General features: G+C 43.0%; 1 protein-coding gene across 1 annotated transcript; it reads right to left on the bottom strand.

Annotated features, from left to right (window-relative positions):
• Window positions 1–503: 503 nt before the first annotated feature.
• LOC127225104 (ER degradation-enhancing alpha-mannosidase-like protein 2) lies at window positions 504–13,140 on the bottom strand. Its single transcript, XM_051188362.1, has 5 exons — window positions 12,933–13,140; window positions 12,595–12,705; window positions 10,239–10,278; window positions 5,886–5,990; window positions 504–569 (listed from the first exon to the last, which is right to left on the bottom strand). The coding sequence occupies exons 1-5, from the start codon at window positions 13,037–13,039 to the stop codon at window positions 564–566; spliced, it is 369 nt and encodes a 122-aa protein (XP_051044319.1). The 5' UTR covers window positions 13,040–13,140; the 3' UTR covers window positions 504–563.
• Between the last annotated feature and the right edge of the window lie 7,581 nt (window positions 13,141–20,721).

Here is a 20,721-nt window from a genome sequence, read left to right as displayed (position 1 = left end):
GCCATCCTGGGCAACACCCCCCAGCAAATCCTTAAAATGCTTAGGACTCCCCTGACTTCAATAGTGGGAGAACTCTCCTGATTTCTATAGTAGATGGTTTCTATAAGGGCAGAAATACAGATTGGTGGTTTTAAAAACAAAAATAGGGGAAATCTCAGCACTGCTATTCTTATCTCAGCAAGAAAAGTAGATTAGAGCCAGATGTGTGGTAAACACCTGTTAACTCAGCACTTGGAAGGCAGAGACAGGACTACCAAAAGCTCAAGGTGAGCCTTGACTACATAGTAAGTTCTGGGGGCAGCAAGAGCTACATAGTGAGACCCTATCTCAAAGGAAGAGAAGGAGGAGGAGGAAAAGAGATGTCATTGTCATCTTCAGGACCTCCATCCCATCCCACCCCCCCTACCCCTCACCTCTGCCCCACCTCTACCTGGCTCTTACCTGGGAGGAGTTTTTCGGGCTGCTTCCTCAGCCATCCTGAGGAGGCGGTCCAGAATAAGGCCATCCAGCTTCCACTTCCACACCAGCCTTCTTTGACAGCAGATGAGCAGAAAGGAGTCCTCCTACCACTAAATATGGCAGAAAACACGAGAGGTCAGGGGGCCTACCAGTTTTTCTCTTGTGCAAACTAGAACTAGCCACTCTAGAGTGCCTCACTAGGAAGGAGCTAGTGAAAGTCATCTCACCAAGGCAAAGTGACACACACCTCTAATCCCAGTGCCTGGGAAGTAGAGGCAGAATTTGAGGGCATCCGGGACTATACAGTGAGATCCTGCCTTGAAAAACAAACAATTCTATTGGCTTTCATAGTGCTAAAAGGTGCTACACAAGCCACAGAAAATAGACTTACCCAGCAGAGGACCTTGAATGCTACAATTCTGACCTGTCCACCAAGGTAAGTCCACAGGTGCATCTAGTGGCATGACTGTTGTGGAGTAACCAGTCATTTTCTGATTAGATCTGAGGTTTGCTCCAAAGGGAGGGAATTTGTGTCTGGTAATATAAACTCCCCCATGTTTGGGAAGGTCAAAGGCTCCTAGTGGGGAACCTACTACTGTTGGGTTGATGAGCAGACACATCAAACTGCCTCTTAAATATTTGCTTGTGTACCCATAGATTAGTGCTACAAAAAGGAGCCTCTCTGAAAGCAGTCAGTATGGTAATGTTCCACTTATTCTCGGTGCAGAGATTCACAGTCGGTCAAAGTGCTGGAAAGTAACTGACTACTGAGTGCCCAGTCCGCAACAGAATATCTATACCAAACTTCCTCCTCGAGGTCAGGAAATCTCTCAGAAGAGGGAGTGGGATGAATGTAAGAGGCAGAGGATGGAGAGGAGTGCTGTGAATATGGCATGATCATTGCACTCATGAACTCAGCAGCTATGGTTACCTGTACAAGATCAGGCTAGCAAGCATTCCAGCATGAATGGGACAGGTGCTCATGTGCCTCCAGCTCTAGCGGACAAACCATTAATGGGCAGCTGCTAGGGCTTGGCCACTGGTAGGTTGTCCATGCTCCAGTGGACGACCACACCTATGTGCAGGCAGCATTTACTGGATACAAAGTTTGAGAAAGGAAGCACTGGGAGGCCAGTATGAAGAGAGATTTCAATCGGATATGACCCAGGTACATTATATACATTTATGAAATTATCAAAGAATAAATTAAAAAGGGCCATTGAGATAGTTCAGTGAGTTAAGGTATCTGCTGCCAAGTATGACGATGTGAGTTCCATCCCCAGGACCCACATAGTGGAAAGAGACAATTAAATTTCCCCAAGTTGTTCTCTGACTACACACATGCTATGTCACTGTGCATTCACCCACACCCATACAATAAATAAATAAATACAACTTTAAAAAATAAAATATTCTAAAACAGTGGTTCTTAACCTTCCCTAATGTTGCAACCCTTACATAGTTCTTTATGATGTGATGACCCAACCATAAAATTACTTTCGCTGTTACTTTATAACTGTAATTTTGCTACTGTTAAGAATCATATTGTGAATATCAGATATGCAGGATTTCTCACATGTGACCCCCCAGAGGAGCTGCAACATACAGACTGAGAACCACTGTTCTAGGGCTGGAGGGATGGCTCAGAGGTTAAGAGCAGGGGCTGCTCTTCCAATTCTCAACATCCACATAGTGGCTCATAACCACCTGTAATGAGACCTAGTGCCCTCATCTGGCCTAAGGGGACACATGCAGGCAGAATGCTGTATAAATAATAAATAAATGTTTTTCAAAAAAAGAAAGAGATGAGAACCACTGTTCTAAAACAAACAAAGGTCACTCCTTAATCCCAATTTTTTTCCCTTGGTGGGTCGTAAAAACAATGGCCACTCTTTGAAGCCCCCAGTACAGACCAAGATTCAGGCACTGCATCCCTCTCTGCAGATACAAACTTTAAGGTTCCAAGAAGCAAGTGGCTTTCCCTGGGTCACCTATGTGACGGGTGGCAGGACATCTGTCCCATTCTGAAGCTCAGCTCACTGCAGTGCCTCACTCTTCAGTCACTGCTGCACGTCAGGGGTGAGAAGACAGCTGTCATTACCTTCGTCTTACTTTTTGTTCTGATTCATCACACGATATTCAGAACATATAAGGAGACAGAGATTCTGTGCCTGGAAATAAGGCTGACCAGATACCAGGAAGTACCCTCTGATAAAAAATAACCTGGGATCCTAAGCTTTGGCTTTCCCTTTCCCCTGGTTAAGAGGAACAAGAAAAAGACAGGACTGGGCCAAACAAGTCCTCTGATAAAAGGTCTCTGCATGAAGTGGGCCAACAAAGAATTATATATCCTATATAAGAATGAATTAAGACCTTGCATACATCCATGAGTGGGCTTTAGGAAAATTACAGGCCTCAAACATTGGAACCAAGAAAAAGTAAGGGGGTTGTGTGGGAGCCAAAGTTATATTCTAAGTTTTAATTAAGAGATCCATGCCTAAGAGATCTGATCTGCAAGCCCCCTGCCCAAGGACATCATTACTTCCTGAAACGCTGGAGGCTGTTGTTAAAGGGAGATAATATGCCACTTGTTTTTGCTCCCCCTAAGCAAGTTCGTTTGACTGACTGCACCTGATGCGCTTGGTCACACGTAAGTGGGAGGTACAAAGGTAGGGAATATGTCAGGATGTACGCTTACCCCTGATTGGATACAGGTGGGAGGCACACAGGCACCAAGTACATCAGGATATATGCTTGCACCTGATTGAACTTGGTGGGAAGTATGGTGGTGGCCTCTGCAAAATGTGACTCAAGTCACCATTTTCTGGAACCCCTGAAATGGTCCTGGCCAGAGTTCATCACTCTGGCCAGTATTTAATTAAAGCTTGCTTCAAATTTGGCTCAAAAATTGTACAACTGGTCTTTCTCAATTCTCAGGTTTAAGAGCAAGATAACAAAATCCCCAAAGAGGTAGTGACTACCCACAAATTTTACAGTCTGAATTCACATGAACTGAATGGTCTAGAAAACCTCAAATGTTAGCATAAAAGTGGGCATTTAGGAGGCTGCACAGTTTGGGGTTTTGCAGTAGTAGAGATAAAACCCCCATCTTAAAGAGGGGTGTTGGTTTTGTACCTCAACTCACATGGCAGAAATCAATAAAAATGTATCTAGAAAAAAAAAGCCCCACCCCATCCAGGCCTCTAAGAAGCCAATTGGTGAAGTGAGCCTATAGTAAATAATACAAATAAGACTTTTAAATCACAAAGAAGCATGTGGAAACAAAGCTTGTGAATAACAACAGAGAAAGCTGCACCACACCACTTCAGATGATGGCATTTTCACTCAGAGAATGGAAAATAGTTATGAGAAATATACTTAAAGAAATGAAAGGAAAAGAGTGAAAAAAGATTGACCAGGCATGTTTACAAAAATACCAAACAGAACTTCTAAAAATAAAAACACAGTAATTTAAATGAAAATCACATGATTTAGTAGCATATAAACTATATCTGATGAAAGACATAGCAGACTTACAGAAAGCCAAAGTTATCCAAAGTATAACACAAAGATACAAAATATTCCTTAGATACAAGATCAATTTAGGGGACAAGGTAAGAATCTACTGAAACCAAAATAAATCAATAAAATAGATCCAAGAATCCCAAGCAAGATAAAAAAGAAACCCACATTGGTATACATTAATATACACACTGAAAATGTATACGTTGAACATCAAAAAGAGATAAGATCCTTTTCTCTCACTTAGTTCCTCCCCAAATAAAATGTTTTAAAAGTATCTATTGTCTGGGTAATAATGGATGATGCTGCATTCAGTTCAATGTACTAGCTTCTCATGGTCATGGACTCTTAAAATTTTCCAGAATAAAAATAATTTTAAAAGGACAGGAATAATGAAAATAAAAAACAAAAACAGATTTATCTACAAAGAAATGACCATGAGACTGACCGATTATTTGTTAACAAAATGAAAGCAGGAAATAGTGGAAACTTTCTTTGATAGACTAAGTAAGAGAAAATAATCATTAATAACAGCCATACATGCAGAAAAAATATCTTCCAAAGACCAAAGGAAGTGAGACAAAGGCATTCTTTGATAACAAAGCCTGAGAAAGTTTGCCAAGAACATATCCACACAAAGGAAAATTCTAAAGAGAAAAGATGGGTTGCACAAAATCAGGCCTGAGTCACTAAAGCTAAGATTTTCAGGACGGTGGTAAGGGGGCTGGGGAGATGGCAAAGTTTATAAAGAGCTTGCCCTGTAAGTATGAGGACCTGAATGCCATCCTTAACACTCATGTAATAAATCGAGTATGATGGCACACACTTGTAATCACACACTTGTAATCCCAGTGCCGAGGAAGCAGACAGGAAGATCGCTGGAGCTGAGGGGCCTGCCAGCCTTGCCTAGTCAGCAAGCCCCAGGTCCCAGTGAGAAACCCTGTCTCAGAACACAGAATAGCTCCTGATAAATAATACCAGGATCTAACCTCTGGCTATACACATGCATGCACACTTGCGCGCGCGCGCACACACACACACACACACACACACGCGCACACACACACACACACACACACACACACACACACACACACACAGAGAGAGAGAGGGAAAGAGAGAGAGGTGTTAAATACATGTGTAAACTTAAACTATAAAGAACTAAAAACATGGAACTATAACACATGTGTCAGGATATTCTCTGAATTGTGTCTATCATTTAGGAAGAAAATAAATTTTGATAAGTTATTTGTTCTATTTGCTGAGAAACTAATTTAGACTATACCATGAACAACTTCAACATTAATAAGAGGAAAATGGGAACTGGGTGTGGTAGCTCACGTCTGTGATCTCAGTGAGAGAATGGCTTTTACTTTAAGGCCAGTTTGAACTATGAAGTGAATTGTAATCCGGACTTGGCAACAGGGTGAGACCATGTCTCAAAAAAAAAAAAAAAAAAAAAAAAAAACCAAGACAAAACAAAAACAACAACAACAACAAACCCACCCAAATTATCGGGGTGTGGTGGTGTATGCCTTTAAACCCAACACTAGGGAGGCAGAGTCAGCCTGGTCTATGCAGCCAGTTTCTGGCCAGCCAGAGTTACATTGTGAAGCTAAGTCTCAAAAAGCAAAAAATAATACAAGAAAATAAACCAAACCAAAAAACCATTTCCATCATCCACAAGGTTCTACCAGGTAACAATAACCTCCACAGAAGCAGTTACACTTTTCTTGTTCCAACACCAAATAAACATTATTCACTCTGGGAAGGGACAGCATGGCCTGTCACTAGTCTGGACCAGTACCCTGAAAAAGGTGGCTCCTGAAGCCCTCATTTACCATTCTGGTTGTCAGAGACAACTCCAATCTCCTCTCATACAGGCCCTAGAAGGTGGCCCTCACCTCGGATGTTGGTTTCAACACAGAGGCATTCACGTCGATATCAAAGTCCACGTTGTCCTGGAGAACCTCCACCACTCTTTGGAATTCAGAGGTATTCCCCAAAATCTGGAATGAAAGAGAACCCTGACTACACAGCTCCCCTTGGCATGAAAGCAATTCAGATGCTGTTACAGCAACCACACAGAAACCCCTATGTGAGCAATTTCCTGGTCCATTTACATGGATGTTTATACGGATAAACAAAGCAGGGATCAGTAGGAGACATCAGCTGTTTGCCCTTTCTCAATCTTCTTTACCCCAAAGCCTCCTGCCACAGAGCCCAAGCACCCTTGGCTTCCTTTGCTTCAGAAGGTCACCATGTTACCATGCTGTGATCCTTGTGACATATACCTTTGGGAACAAATCTTTTCTTAATAACAGACACGGTCAGCATGGCTTTTACTCTGGCCCTGCTTTTCTGCCTTGAAAGCAGACATGATTTCTGGAGGGGTGACAGCTATGTTTCACCATGGGGTACAAAAAGCATGAGAATAAAAGCCTAATGATGGGAGGAGGACATTACAAAGAGCCCAAGTCTCTGGTGGCATAGTTGAGTAGCTGGCTCATTGCTAGAAAAAAATTACTTCTTGGCTTCCTTTTTCCTTTCTTTCCCTTTCTGAAAACTTTGTTTTATTATGTGGGTTTGAGTGTTTTGCCTCCACCTAAGTGTGCCACATTCTTACTTGGTGCCCTTGGAGGTCAGAAGTGGGGATTTAGATCTCCTAGCATTGGAGTTACAGATGGCTGTGAGACACCATGTGGGCGCTGGGAGACAGCTTTGGCTGCTAAGACCTAAACCCAGGTCCTCTGCAAGAGAATGGGGCTCTTAACCACTGAGCCATCTTTCCAGCCGCCAAACTATATGCTTAAAGGAAGGGTCATATTTTAATTCAGCTTCGTGGTTCTTCTCCATTTGAGACTGGTGGGGACTGAACCCATGGTCTCATGCATAAGGCAAGTATTCTATCAACTAAGCCATGATGCGAGATGTCATTCTGCATATGTTTCTCATACTGGTTAATGAATAAAGCACTGCTGGCCAATAGGAAGGGAAGATAGGAGGGACTAGGAGACAAGGAGGAAATAGGAAGTAGTAAGGAGGGGTCAAGATGGAGAGTCTGGAAAAAGCAGTATGCCGGCCGGCTCCCTGGTAAGAGAAATACATAGATCAGCAGAAATGGGTTAATACTTAAGATAGAGCTAGCCGATAAGAAACAAGTAACAGGGCCAACAGAATTATATCTAATACAGAGTCTCAGTGTATTGTTTGGGGCTGGCGCAGCAGCGGGACAAGACCGGCGGTGGCAGGCGGAAAAACCATACTTCTTACAAAGCCACATCCTCTCTTTTCATTTACTCAAGAAAAGAAATCTGTTTAAATCACCAGCCAAATGCTATAGATATGTGTCTACATATATATGTGTACATACACACATGTGTCATATATATAGATATATATACATGGAAGGAGAGAGAGGGTGTAAGGAAGAGAAAGAGGGTGGGGGAAAGACTAAGCTTGTTTGTTTGAGATGTTCTCATACAGCCCATGCTATCCTCTCATACAGCCCAGGCTAGCCTCAAACTCACTATATAAGACAAGAATGGACTTGGACTTCTGATGTTCCTGGGGCTGTGCCATCATGTCTAGTTTGATATATAATATTGATTTTTTTCAGTTAATATCATCCCAAATTTCCCTTGAATACTCTTCCTCCCACATCATTCCTATAATTCAGGAGAGGGTGATCCCATGTCCCCAGCTGTGGAGTGCATACTTCACTGGGACCAGCCAAGGTACCATATCCCTTCCCAGGGAGACTGTTTGGAAATACATATGTGATCCAAATCTGATCAATGAAGACTTACTACTTGGACTAATGGGAAAGGATGATTCTTTGAACATAACTGTTTCCTAAGCTAGAGAGTAATCAGAAAGGCAATAGACTGATCTACGGCTTATGAAGACTGAGAACACAGCAGCCAAGAAGGCAGAGATAAAAGGTGGAAGGAGACTCCGATTGACGTCATTGTCTGTCTAAATCAGGTCTAAGGCCATCCTTGATCTAGACTTTCTAGTTATCTGACTCAGTAAGTTTGTCTTCCTGCCTAAGTCAGCAGCAATGAGCCTCTGTTTGCAACCCAAACAATATCTGACTATCCCAACTCAAGCTTCTCTAGGGCTGGGAACCAGCCTACCTTCTGTCTGTCTCTCTCACTGTTCACCTCACTATAGTCTACCTTCATCTGCAGCAAAACTGCCCATTCCTCTCAAGTTTCCTGTTTCCTCCATCAGAAGCCACTCGCTCTTTGTCTTCCATTTATGAACCCAACTCATCATTGGTGACTGTCACTTGCTCTATGATGCCTCTCCTTCTCTCTTCCTCCTTTAAGAACCCGCTAAGAACTCCATTCACACTACTGTTAGGGTCTCTATTTCTTTCTACATTAAAACAAAACAGGACAAAAAGACCTTTGCAACGGCAGAGTCCTCATTCATCCTTGTATTTCCCCCAGAGTGCCAGGAGCAGTTCAGGGAAGCAATTACTTGACAAATGTTTGTTAAATGAGGATACAAATCTTTCTTCACATGGCAAAAATTTCATCACTTCCTGCCTTATACTTAAGAAATGCGAGCGGCTCTTCTGTACTCTCAAATGAAAGAGCATACATGCTGAAGAGCCTGCAGTCTCCACAGCCCGCATGGTCCCGTGTCACTTGTCCTCTCCCCACTCCCAGCAACACTGACCTCCCTTCCATTCAGTGCTTCAGTCTCTCCTGCCACAAAGCCTTTGCACTGGCCTGGAATATCCTTCTCCCGCCAGTTTCCCAGGTACCTCCAGCTTCTTCAAATTCCACCCAGTTTCACATCACTGCCTCAGGGCTTCTCCCAGCTCCTCAGTCTAGGTCACATAATTTTTCTTTTTTTCTTTTGGGTTTTTTTCTTTTATTTTTGAAGACAGGATTTCTTCTGTAGAGCTCTGACTGGCTGGAACTCACTCTATAGACTAGGCTAGCCTTGAACTCAGAGATCAGCCTGCCTCTTCCTTCCAAGTGCTGGGACTAAAGGGTACATACACCCCCATGCCTAGCCAGATCATTCTTTTGTTAGGGCCTTTTCAATACAAAGCTTTGGTCTGAGTCTATAATTACCATCCTTTGACTCTGTGTGTGTTTCTGGTGCTAACATCTCAAACTCCAGGCAAGCAGAGGTCATTTCTGTTTAAACTCACCATTTTGACTCCAAAGTTTAGCACTATGCTTGGTGCATAGTTGTCCTCAATATTATTTGATGAATAGATAAGAGCATACAAATTAACAGTAAACAAAAAATTACAAGACAAACCATATCTACATAGTGTATATGTATAAAAATGAGGAATGGCCAGGCATGGTGGTAAATCTTTATCATTTCAGCACTTGGGAGGCTGAGGCAAGAGGATTGCCTGACTAAACAATAAAACCCTGTGTGTGGTGCACAGAATGCAAACAATCAAGGACTGAGGCACATAAAATTAAGTTTAAGTCCGAGTTCTGTTTTCAGCTTTCTAAGTATCACATTTCCCAGCTATAGGAAATAATAAGACCACGGGAATTATTGGAAGGATTACATGGGATAATGTATGTGCTGTAATGTGAATAAGAAGTAATCCTAACAAACTGTATGGAAGCCTAGGTTCCCAGCAGGTAGCAGTACTTTTGAGGGGATAGGGAAACCTTACTAAGTGGGCTTGGCTGGAAGAAGTAAGTAACTGGGAGAGGGTCTGGGGGGTGTGCCTTGCCCCTGTCCCCTTCTGTGTCCTGATCTCTGTGTCCTATCCATCATGAACAAAGAAACATGTCTGCCACATTATTGCCCAAGCATATGGGGGCAAGGCAACCATGTACTAAAACCTCTGAAACCGTGAGCCTAAGCAAATCCTTCCTTCTCTTAAACTGTTCTCTTGTGTGGCCATAGCAATGATAAACACCGACTAATAGAACCTATAAAGGCCTTAGCACAAACCATGTACATGACACAGTAACTAGTGCTGTTATCACATTATCATTGCACATGGCTGATGTCAAAGTCTTTGTATCCCTCGCTGAGCAGTGCAAGTCTATCACAGGTCCTCTATAAATATTTGCTCAATGACTGAACCTGCCTAAGTTGGTTTTCTCTTGGAACTTGGCATTCTCTCCTGTGCAGTTGGGCAACCAGAGCCTGGTGGTTCAGAATCATGAGATAAAGACCTAGGGGAGGAATTTACTTTTTGCCCAAAAGAGGAAGGATGTTGGTTAGGCAATGATAGAGAGGGAAAGAAGTAGGATACTTACCAGCAAGGTGTCCAGGGCATCAATTAGCGTCAGAGAAAAACTGTAAAAAGACAAATTCCCAACTGCTTTGTAAGAACATCAAACACCAGATTCATAACTTCCCAGATCAGATTCACCCAAAACTCAAATGAGGCCCAGTGATGTCCCTATCTATCCCATGTATAGTTACAATAGGGAAACCAGAGAGGAAAATCAGAGCCCTTTGACTATATGATGTAGTCCAACTGTAATTAACATTTACCTATGTTTCCTGGCATACTTCCTTACCATGGAGGGACAGTACAAGATGATAATATATTAAAAGTTAGAGAATGCTTAAGGCTGTGTTACTTGTAACATCAAAAAACTAGAAAGAAATTACTGGTTGGTCATAAGTTGAATAGTGACGAACAAATTATGACACAAATACAAATCTATGACATTATTAAGAGATGGTTATCAGAGTTCTGCATACTAATAAGATCATGCTGCTTAATGAAAAACGCCATGTGTGAAGTAAGTCACATAGCATGATTTCATCTGTACTTCAAAAAAAAGAAAAGCCACATTATGGGCAGGACAGATGGCTCAGTGGTTAAGAGCATTTATTGCTTTTGCAGAGGACCTGAGTTTGATTCCCACAGCAACATGGAGGCTCACAACTACTGGTAACTGCAGTTCCAGGGACTCTAGCCAGGACCCTCCACAGGCTCTTGCACACATATGGTGCACCTAAACTCATGCAAAACAAACACACATACCATTAGTAAGATTTACAGAGCCATACTGACAGAAAGCAGATATGCTACTGTTAGGGCCAGTAATAGTAGAGAGATAATTTATAAGGTGTACTTGGGAATTTTTTAGGGTAAAGAAGTATTCTAGGGCTGGAGAGAAAGCTCTTCCAGAGAACCTGGGTTCAATTCCCAGCACCCACATGGCAGCTCACAACTGTCTATAACTCCACTTACAGGATCTGGCACCCTCACACAGACACACATACAGGCAAATCACCAATGCACATAAAAATTTTTAAAAAGTATTCTATACACTAATTGTGATAGTGGTTACTATACATTTAAAATAGGCTCTTTTTAATATGGAGTTTATAATAAGCTCCTTTTTTGTTTTTTACAAAGTTAAACTTTAATAATTTAATTTTTTTAACAAAGATACACAATAGCCAGGTGTGATATATACCTGCAGTCCCAGCACTGGTAAGGCTGATATAGGACTGAGAATTTAACACCAGGCTATGGTATGTAGCAAGATCCTGTCTCAATAAACAAATAATACATCTTTGCACACCTATATAATAGTATAAGCTGAGAATACTTGAGAATGGCATACAGGACAGGTTGCAGTGCCGACATTCTAAGTAATGAGTCATCAAGCTCAACTCTGTCCTGCTTCAATAGCCATTTGTTTGTATTTTTGTTCTAACTAAAAAGTAAAAAGAAAAAAAAAGGCACACGTTCTTGGCTTACTTGTCTAGTCCTTGGCATGCTATTATTTATAAATATTTGTTAAACAAGAATAACAACCCAGAAATGATGGTGAACACCTGTGTTCTCAGCACTTGGGGGGGGGCAGAAGCACCAGGAGTTCGAGGTCATTCTCAGCTATGCAGTGAGTTTGAGGCCAGCGTGAGCTACACAGAACACACACATAACACACATACACACACACACACACACACACAGAGAGAGAGAGAGAGAGAGAGAGAGAGAGAGAGAGCGCTCTGGATTATAGCCCTAATACCCAAGAGTAGTAAGAGAATTAAATGGCATGACACTGAACACGTCCCTGTTAGTTTCTGCTAATGCAAGGATTCTTAACTGGGTTTTTATTCTAGTGAAAATGAGAACTGTGACAATACAAGAATTACTAAAAGAAATGAGTCAGGTGACTTGTGTGCATGGTGGTAGGAGGAGCTGAGTCTGGGCAGGTGAGAAAATATAGAAATGACATGAAACAGTGGCGTGAAGACATACAGAGAATACCAACTACAGAGGACCTTACGTTTGGGGAGAGTAACACCCCCTCCTGGACCTGGGTGTCCACCTATAAAATGAAGGAGCTCAGTTTTCTGACTCTTGGGAGTTCTTTCAAAATATTGTGACTCCAGAAGTGTCCCCAAGTCTTCGTATGTGGTGCCTGTTCCTGCTGAGGGTGAGCCCAGAGATCTGGCCTGCCAGATTAAGCCAAGACTTTTTTGTACTGTCAAAACTGTGTAGACTCTGAGAGTGCTGGTTTGGATTGAGGGGAAGGGGTTGAATCAGCCCAGGCAGGAAACTTTCCAAAATCAGTGAGACCTTGAAGCCACCAGCCCTCCTAGGACCCCAGCCAACCCCCTTGGCCCTCAAGCTCGCTCTACCTGCCCCAGGTGTCGTGCCCGTCACAGGTGAGAGGTCTCAGCTCATCGTAGGGAAAGGCATTTTCCAGGTAACTGTCGTAGGCGTGGTAGAACATGGCCTTGACTCGCTCCCTGGTGCGAGGGATGAGAAATAAGGTAGGGGGCCAGAACCCATAACCAGGCGGGAGAAAGGACCAGGCACAGGACGGAGAGTGGGAACCACCATGTGATTTCTGCCGAGTGCCCAGCAGCGGGACCCGAGCACGTCAGGGTGGGGTCCTGGGGCGGAGGGAAGGGAAGGGGCCCGGTGGGCGCTTGCCATTCCCCAGCGTGGAGAGCAGGAGCCTGGCCCCCTTCACCTGTAGTGGGCGGGGTCGGGCGCGGTGCCGTCGGGGCCTGGTGCACCATGGTGCAGGGGCAGGAGCACGCACACGAGGCCGAGCGGGATGAGCAGCCGGAAAGGCATAGAGCTCGTGTCCTGTCAGTGCCGCCGCAGCAGCTGCAGCCACCGCCACCCGCTCATCCTCCGAGCCGCTGCTGGTTCTTCCGGGGATATGCACCACGACGCCTGCGCGTAGGGCAATAAGCCACTCACTTCCTGACTACAAGACCCAGGATGCAATGGGCAGTGGAACCCAGGCAAAAGAGCATCTCGGGATATCTACTCTAGAGAGAGGAGTTCAACGTGTCTTAAGGATAGTGGCTGCTGTTAGTGAGGTTTTTCTCAGTCCCAATTTCCGTTTGTTGAGCCCTTACTGCGCTGTAAAGCGTCAAGGAGCACTTTACAGGTGCTATCTAGTTTATTCCCCCCCCCTTTTAAGAAGGGACCAGCAGGGACTCAAGATTTGAGAAGATATCTATATGGATGGATGAAAAATGTTCAGCTTTGACCATTATTAGACACAGGGTTTCCCAAACCACTTCCCCGATTGTATAAGTAAACTCTAGAATTATTTTCCAAAGTCATCACTCTTAAGGTTTGCAGAAATCCCTTTTGTTCTAGGAATTCATAAAGTTCGGACATTGTTTCACTCTAGGATGCCTTGACATCTTGATCCTTTCAGTCTCTAAACCCAGAACTTTGCCAGTCCCAGTACCCTGAACCATCTCAGTGGCTGTATCCCTGCAGTGGCCGAGTGAAAATGAAGACCCTGGCACTATTGCTTTGAGAACATCTGGGCCACTTTTTTCCCCCCCGCTACTTTTCTTGCTAGGTCCTAGATTTTGTCAGCACGTTAGTCACAGCAACACCCATCTTGGTCAGTGGGAGTGAGCTACAGCTACAACCCTGTATTTGAAGTTAGATCCAGGCTTTATTACAACTGTAGCATTCACACACAACCTATCTACGCAACGCAAAGGAGTCTTTCCCCTCCTCTGGGCCCAGCAACCACGCTTATAAAAGGAAGGATTTGATTAAACGAATCTTTGAGATGCTTTAACATACACTTTTTCTCAATTCTAGGGTCACCCACCTCTTCTTTGCTGAAAACGTCGGAGGGAAAAGACTGCTCAGTTTACTGAGGACAATGCAAGCAGGCTTGGCCTCCTTTGGCCCAGCATTCTTTTTAACATTATTGTTCTTTGACGATTTCATACACGTATATCATGTGTTCTGGCCACTCCCCTTTCCCATTGCCCTCCGTCATCCTCCTCTGCTCTGGCTGAGTCCCTTCTCCCCAGTAAGCCCCTCCTACTTCTATATTTTTTGTGTTGTTCTGACACATAAAGTTTACTTGGGGCTGCTCGTGAGCGTAGGTGAGGAGTTATGGGCAAGTTTAGGGTTCAGCATAATTTTGTAAATTTATTTCGTTGTATATCTGAGGGTTTTGTCCACATGCATGTCTATGCATCAAATGCATGCCAGGACCCCCAGAAAAGGATGTGGAATCCTCTGGGACTGGAATTATAGACATTGTAAGCCTCCATGTGGGTACTGGGAATTAAACCTATGTCCTCTAGAAGAGCAGCCAGTATTCTTAACCATTGACCCATCTCTCCAGCATTCTTGAAAATATCCCTCAGTAAGTGTCCCAAAGTGCCATTAGTTGGTAAGCAAATTAAACTCCATATCTAACCCAGAGACACTGAGGTTTCTCTCTGTAAATTAGGAAAAATATTAATTAAGTTTAATAGGATTGGAGGATTCAGCAAACCATGTGAAATGCCTATAATACGGCCAGAGCAAATACTGAATAACTAGGAGACTATTATTGGAAAATGTCATGGAGAGGCCAGATAGAAAGAAGGCCATAGGAAACTGAGACCTGGATAACAACACAGGGACACTGTATGAGTTTCTCAAAATACTGTAACATTATTATCAACTTGTTAGCTTAAAACAAAAGAAACGTATTCTCCCATTTTGTCCAAGTTTGGGTTTTTATTGCTGCGAAGAGACACCATAACCAGGGCAACTCTTATAAAGGAAACATTTCATTGCGATGGCTGGCTTACAGTTTCAGAGGTCCAGTCCATTATCATCATGGTGGGGAGCACAGCGGTGTGAAGACAGACATGGTGCTGGAGCTGAGACCCTACCTCTTGATCGGCAGGCAACAGGACATCAACTGTCACACTGAGGGAGGCTTGAACAGCCTCCCAAGCTAGATCACAATATCATAAACAGAGTGAGGGGTGAAGCCATAATAGAAGAATTCTAATTCTTTTCAGAATGTTTGGTCTCATCAAAGAAGTATGAAATCAGTCACAAAAGAATAGTGGAAATGTAAATCTTGGTTTTATTCATTCTGTGAGTGTTGAAAGTTATGTTTTTATCAAAATAGGAAAAGAAAAATAAGAACCTTAACCATTTCCATTTTGTTTAGAGACACATATTTCCAAATCCATGCAGCCTTGCCCCACCCTTGTTGCAAATATTTCTGAATAGGAGACAAAAGCTAAGCTACAGGGCTTGTAACATGGGAAAGGTGCTTAGGCTGAGCGGACTTTCATAATAAAGGCCTATGCCTGGAAAATACATTGTGCCTATGTAAGCTAAAAAGTAGCCCTCTAACCAATAGAAATGGGTTGATTTAAGTTTTTTTTTTTAATCTAGCTAAAAACAAGCCTCAACTAAGGCCAAGCATTATATTAATAATAAGTCTCTGTGTTATGATTTAGTGATTGGTGGTTCAAGAAAGCCTGCTACTGTCAAGTCTTCCTGTGGGGAAATAAGAGTTTGGAGGGCACTTGGATCAAACCAGTACCCAAGGCCAATGACCTTGGACAGTGTATTGAATAGAGTAAGCCTCATATTGATAATTAGTGGGTCTTGATTCTATTCTAGTTTAGCCATTGTCTTTGTGTGATCCTGGGTGAGTCACGTTCCCTTTTAGGAACTTAGTTTCCATAGCTGGCAAGTGAATGGATGAGACTACTTCTCAGGATAAAAAAAAAAATGTTAGCACATCCACTCAGTTATTGCAAGAAAAAAAAATTCAGAAAACAGAAATCAAAGTCATCAACTACAGAAATCCCCTCAGAAAGACTCACGAAGCAAAGCACAACTGGGACAATTGGGACAGAGTTCCAAACAGAATGAACTGTTTGCCAAATGGAGGAGGAGAAGCAGGGTGAGGCCGAGCACGTATGTGGGGTAAAGGGGGAGGAAGACAGGGCTCAGTGTGTTGGCAGAAGTCTTCATACAGAATTTATGTCTTGCAAATGTATCACTCTTAGTTCTTTGTATGCACCAATGCCATTATTATCGCCGTTTTAAAGATTTCCTTAAATAGAAACACAACTTTTAAAAGTTTTATTTTATTTTTACATGTGTGCATATGAACGCATGTAAGTGCATATGCCCACAGAGGCCAGAAGAGGATATCATAGCCCCTACCGATGGAATTACCGGCAATCACAAACCAACTCAGGTCCTCTGCGAGTACAGTGTCCCCTTAACCGCTAAGTCCTACCTTCAGCCCTTCCAAGCACAAATTTTAAAAGTCAAAGAGAGGATTAAGTAAACAGCCATGTATTGTGCCTAATAAGCATGAGAGCTAAGATTTGGAGCCAGGCAGTCCCCATTCTGCCATACTGATGAGAAGAATAAAATCAGAATTTAAAGTGGCAGTCAGGCCAACTTCTACAGCACTTGATGGTGTTCCAGAGTCAGCATTCCCTACACTTCCATTGGAAAGCCAGAAGATGAAGTTCAGTCCCCGAGGTTGGAGGTTAGATGCCTTTGGCCCATATGGTGAAGTTTTTCAGTTGAGGACTAGCTGGGAATCCCTTTTCCAGAATCTAAAGGTCAGGAGGTTCAAGTGATTTCTCTCAGCTCCGGGCGCAGAGTTTGTGCACTACATACTTTCTCAGCTGCCAAGAAATAACTAGTTTATTCCTGGGAAGCTCTCCATCTGTTGTCTTGTAGAAATGCTTGCTTTTCCCCTGTGCCCAGCATGTACAAACATTGGAATGGTCACTCCCTGGCTAGAGTCCTAGACATGTTTTCCTAACACGTTCATGTTTCATGTGAACTCAGACTTATTACTGAATCAACAACTGGGCTGCAGTCTTTAAAAAACAGTTAAAATGATATGATCTATTATACACATTTTATCAGCTTTTTGGTACTGGACATTGAACCTAGGGTCTTGAGAACACTAGGCAAGCACTCCTCAGCCCCACAATGTTAGAGGGAAAAAATTGTTTAAGGGGTAAATAAATATAAAATGACTGAATAGCCGGGTGGTGGTGGTGGCACACATCTTTAATTCCAGTACTTGGGAGGCAGAAGCAGGCAGATCTCTGTGAGTTCTAAGCCAGCCTTGTCTACAAAGTGAGTTTCAGGACAGCCAAGGCTGTTACACAGAGAACCCTGTCAGGAAAAAATCAAACAAACAAACAAAAACCAAACAAACCCAAAAAGGCTGAATAAAATTGCAGGAACTTTCCATGGCATCGCTGCCATTGTAGGAAGATCCAATTCTTAAAAGAAAACCTATTCTTTTGGTGTTTTGGTGATGTCCAAAGCAGACGTTTTCTCTGCCCATTTGACAGGATGCACCAAGCCCCATAGCACACCAATCTGAGGAGGGGAGATAATAGTTTTGTTAGCCTTTCTGTTTTGTGGCTCCAAATTCTGCCACTTCTCATTTGTGCAAGAACAGAAAAAAATGTTTGTAGATAAAACAAAATAGACAAATAAACAAAAAAGGAGTCTAATAAAATTAAATTCTTTCAACAAAAGCTTGAATCTTGTTTTCTTTTTTTTTTTTTTTTTTTTTTTTTTATTGTTGCTGCCTTTTAAGCTGTAGCTATCCTGCAACTTCTAAGCTACCAGCAGCTGCTGTACCTTAAGAGTTGAATCCTGAGGGAATTCTGTTCCCTTAGGCACACTCTTTCATAGCTACTAAGGAAACTCACTTAAATCTCTTGTCACTCAAAAGAACTCAAGATTCAAAGGTTGAGGTAGAATCTTGCTTCCCAGAGAGGCAGAATAGCAAGCAGCTCACCTTTGCCAAGGGAAGAGCATGATTATGAGGCATTTGCAGGTGATCTGGGCATGGTGGCAAACCAGTTAACTTCTTTCTTTATTTTTATTTTATGTGTATGGGTGTTTTGTCTACATGTATGTCTGTGCATCACATGTGTGCAGTGTTCATGGAGGCCAGAAAAGGGCAACAGATGACCTGGAATTAGAATTGTAGATGGTTAGGAGCTGCCATGTGGGTTCCGGGAATCTAACCTGGGTCCTCTCGAAGAGCAGCCAGTGCTCTTAACCTCTGGGCCATCTCTCCAGCCCCATATGATGTCATGATAAATCATTGACCAGCAAATCTATTTAAGAGTCTCTGAAGCCGGGTATGGTGACATGTGCTTGAAATCCCAGCACTCAGGAGACTGAGGCAAGAGAACTGAGAATGTAAGGCCAGCCTGGGATACCTACTGACAGTCCCTGTTCAAAAACAGCAACAAAAAGACTAACAAGGGGCTGGAGAGGTGGCTCAGAGGTTAAGAGCATTGACTGCTCTTCCAGAAGACCTGAGTTCAATTCCCAGCAACCGCGTGAAGCCTCACAGCCATCTGTAATAAGACCTGAAGCCCTCTTCTGGTGTATAGGCAAAACATGAAGACAGAACATTGTATGCAAAATAAATAAATTTTAAGAAAAAAAAGGCTAACAAAACAGTCATCTATCTCTGAAATGAATTTACTTTTTTTTATCAAGGAAAGCCTGGATGGTGTACAATTCCATAAACTGATATGCCCTCTCTTGTCTAGCACAGAAGAGAATCCTAAAGGTTGTGGTTTTATCGTGCTGGGGATCATTTAGCCAACTTGCATTTTATTTAGCATTCTTACGTCAATATTTTTTTCTTCTATTGATTATGAAACTCTGGTTTTTAAGTTCTGTTTTAAGTTGGATTTGTCATCTTCCTGGTCCCTTCATTGATGAGTTGAATGAACTTGTGACTCATGCTTACTTTCTATTTTTATAAAAATGTCCTTGTTCCCAGAGAGTCTAGGAAACAAAGAGGACCCTAAGAGAGACATACATGGATCCGACTAGGAAAGGTAAAAAGACAAAATCTCTTGAGTAACTTGGGAGCATGGGGGACAAGGACAGGTGGAAGGAGAGAGGGGAGGAGGGAAGTGGGGGGAATGTATAGCTCTATAAAGAAAACATTGTTAACATGCTGAAGACTATCGTTGGCACAAAATATCAGACTCTGTGATGAATAATGGACAGACCCATGATACCCATGAGACAGTTTCAATTTTATTTTATTTTTATGTGTGAGTATTTTGTCTGCTTGCTTGTCTGAGCATCAAGTGTGTGCAGTGCCTCTGCTGGCCAGAAGAGGCATCAGATTTCCTGGGATTGAGTTACTAATGGTTGTGAGCTGCCATTGTGCTGAGAATAGAGGCAGTGTTCTCTGGAGAACCTTCAGTGCGCGTAACCACTGAGCCATCTCTCCAGCCCTGAGAGAGTTTCTGTTTAATTCTCACTTTCCAGATAAAAAGTCAGAATCTCAGAAAGATAAAATAGTGCTTTTAGTGCCAAGAGGTTGGCTAATCACATTTTTCTAATTCTTCCCTAGAAATCATATTTGATCATTGACCTAGGAAACATCCCTTGAGCACCTACTGTGAAGCTGGTACTCTGCAACTCTGGCAATACAGACAATGCTGGTGCCCTCTTTCAGCTTTGGTATGGAAGATGAAGCATTAGAAAAAGAAAATGTCATGTAGGAGGGTTAAAAAAAAGGGGGGGCTGGTTTCTGAGAAGGAAGCAACTGATTAACGTGACCAGAAAGGGCTTTTCAGGCTACAGAAGGACTGGTGCATGGCCCCAGGGCAGCAGTAAGTGTAATCCACTTGCAAGGAAAGCATGCTCAACTAGCTGAATATGGTGGGTACCGGTGGGTACCACTGTAAAGCGATGAGAAACAATGGTGACAAGGGTGGGTGGGGGGCTAGATGGTACAAACCTTTGTAAAACAAGCAGGGAACTTAGACTTTGTCCTAAGTGTTAACAATGGGCTTTCAAGGGGTAGAGAAGGAAACAGAAAAGCAAGCAAACAAACGAACAAACAAGTGGGGAGGGGTAGGAGGCTAGGAAGCCACTAAGGGGCTTTCCTGCAGGTGAAAGAGCCAGGCAAGAGGAGCAGGAGCTCCGTTCAATGGCACTGTCGAGACAGATGCTCAGTAAAGAGTTTGTCTTGCAGTTCCCAGACTCTGTATAAAAATACTGTAGGTGTGAGGGCTGCTGAGCAGGCTCAGCAGACAAAAGTGCCTGCCACTGGCTGCCAAGCCTGACAGCCTGAATGTTGTTCCCGGCCTCACGCAGTGGAAGGAGAGAACTGGCTCCCAAAAGTTGTCCTCTGACCTCCACACATATGTTGTGTGCATGTGTGCACACACAGTAGATAAATGTTATAATCAAATTCCTTTTTAAGATGCTGGGTATGGTGGCAAGTGCCTATAATGCCAGCTCACAGGTGACAGGTGCAGGGAGACTGATACAGAGACATTCCTGGGCCTATCTTGCCAATTGCCTTTGCCAAGCTCCAGGCCAATAAGAAACCCTGTGTAGGCAGATTCTGTCCCACCTGCCAGCTCCCAAATAACCACACTGAGACTTCTTATGAAAGCTCATCCAATAGCTTAGGCTTGTTCCTAACTAGTTCTTACACCTTAAAT

Source organism: Phodopus roborovskii, unplaced genomic scaffold, assembly GCF_943737965.1.
Source record: "Phodopus roborovskii unplaced genomic scaffold, PHOROB, whole genome shotgun sequence".
Lineage (NCBI taxonomy): Eukaryota > Metazoa > Chordata > Mammalia > Rodentia > Cricetidae > Phodopus > Phodopus roborovskii.
This window is presented reverse-complemented; position numbering and strand designations above follow the sequence as displayed.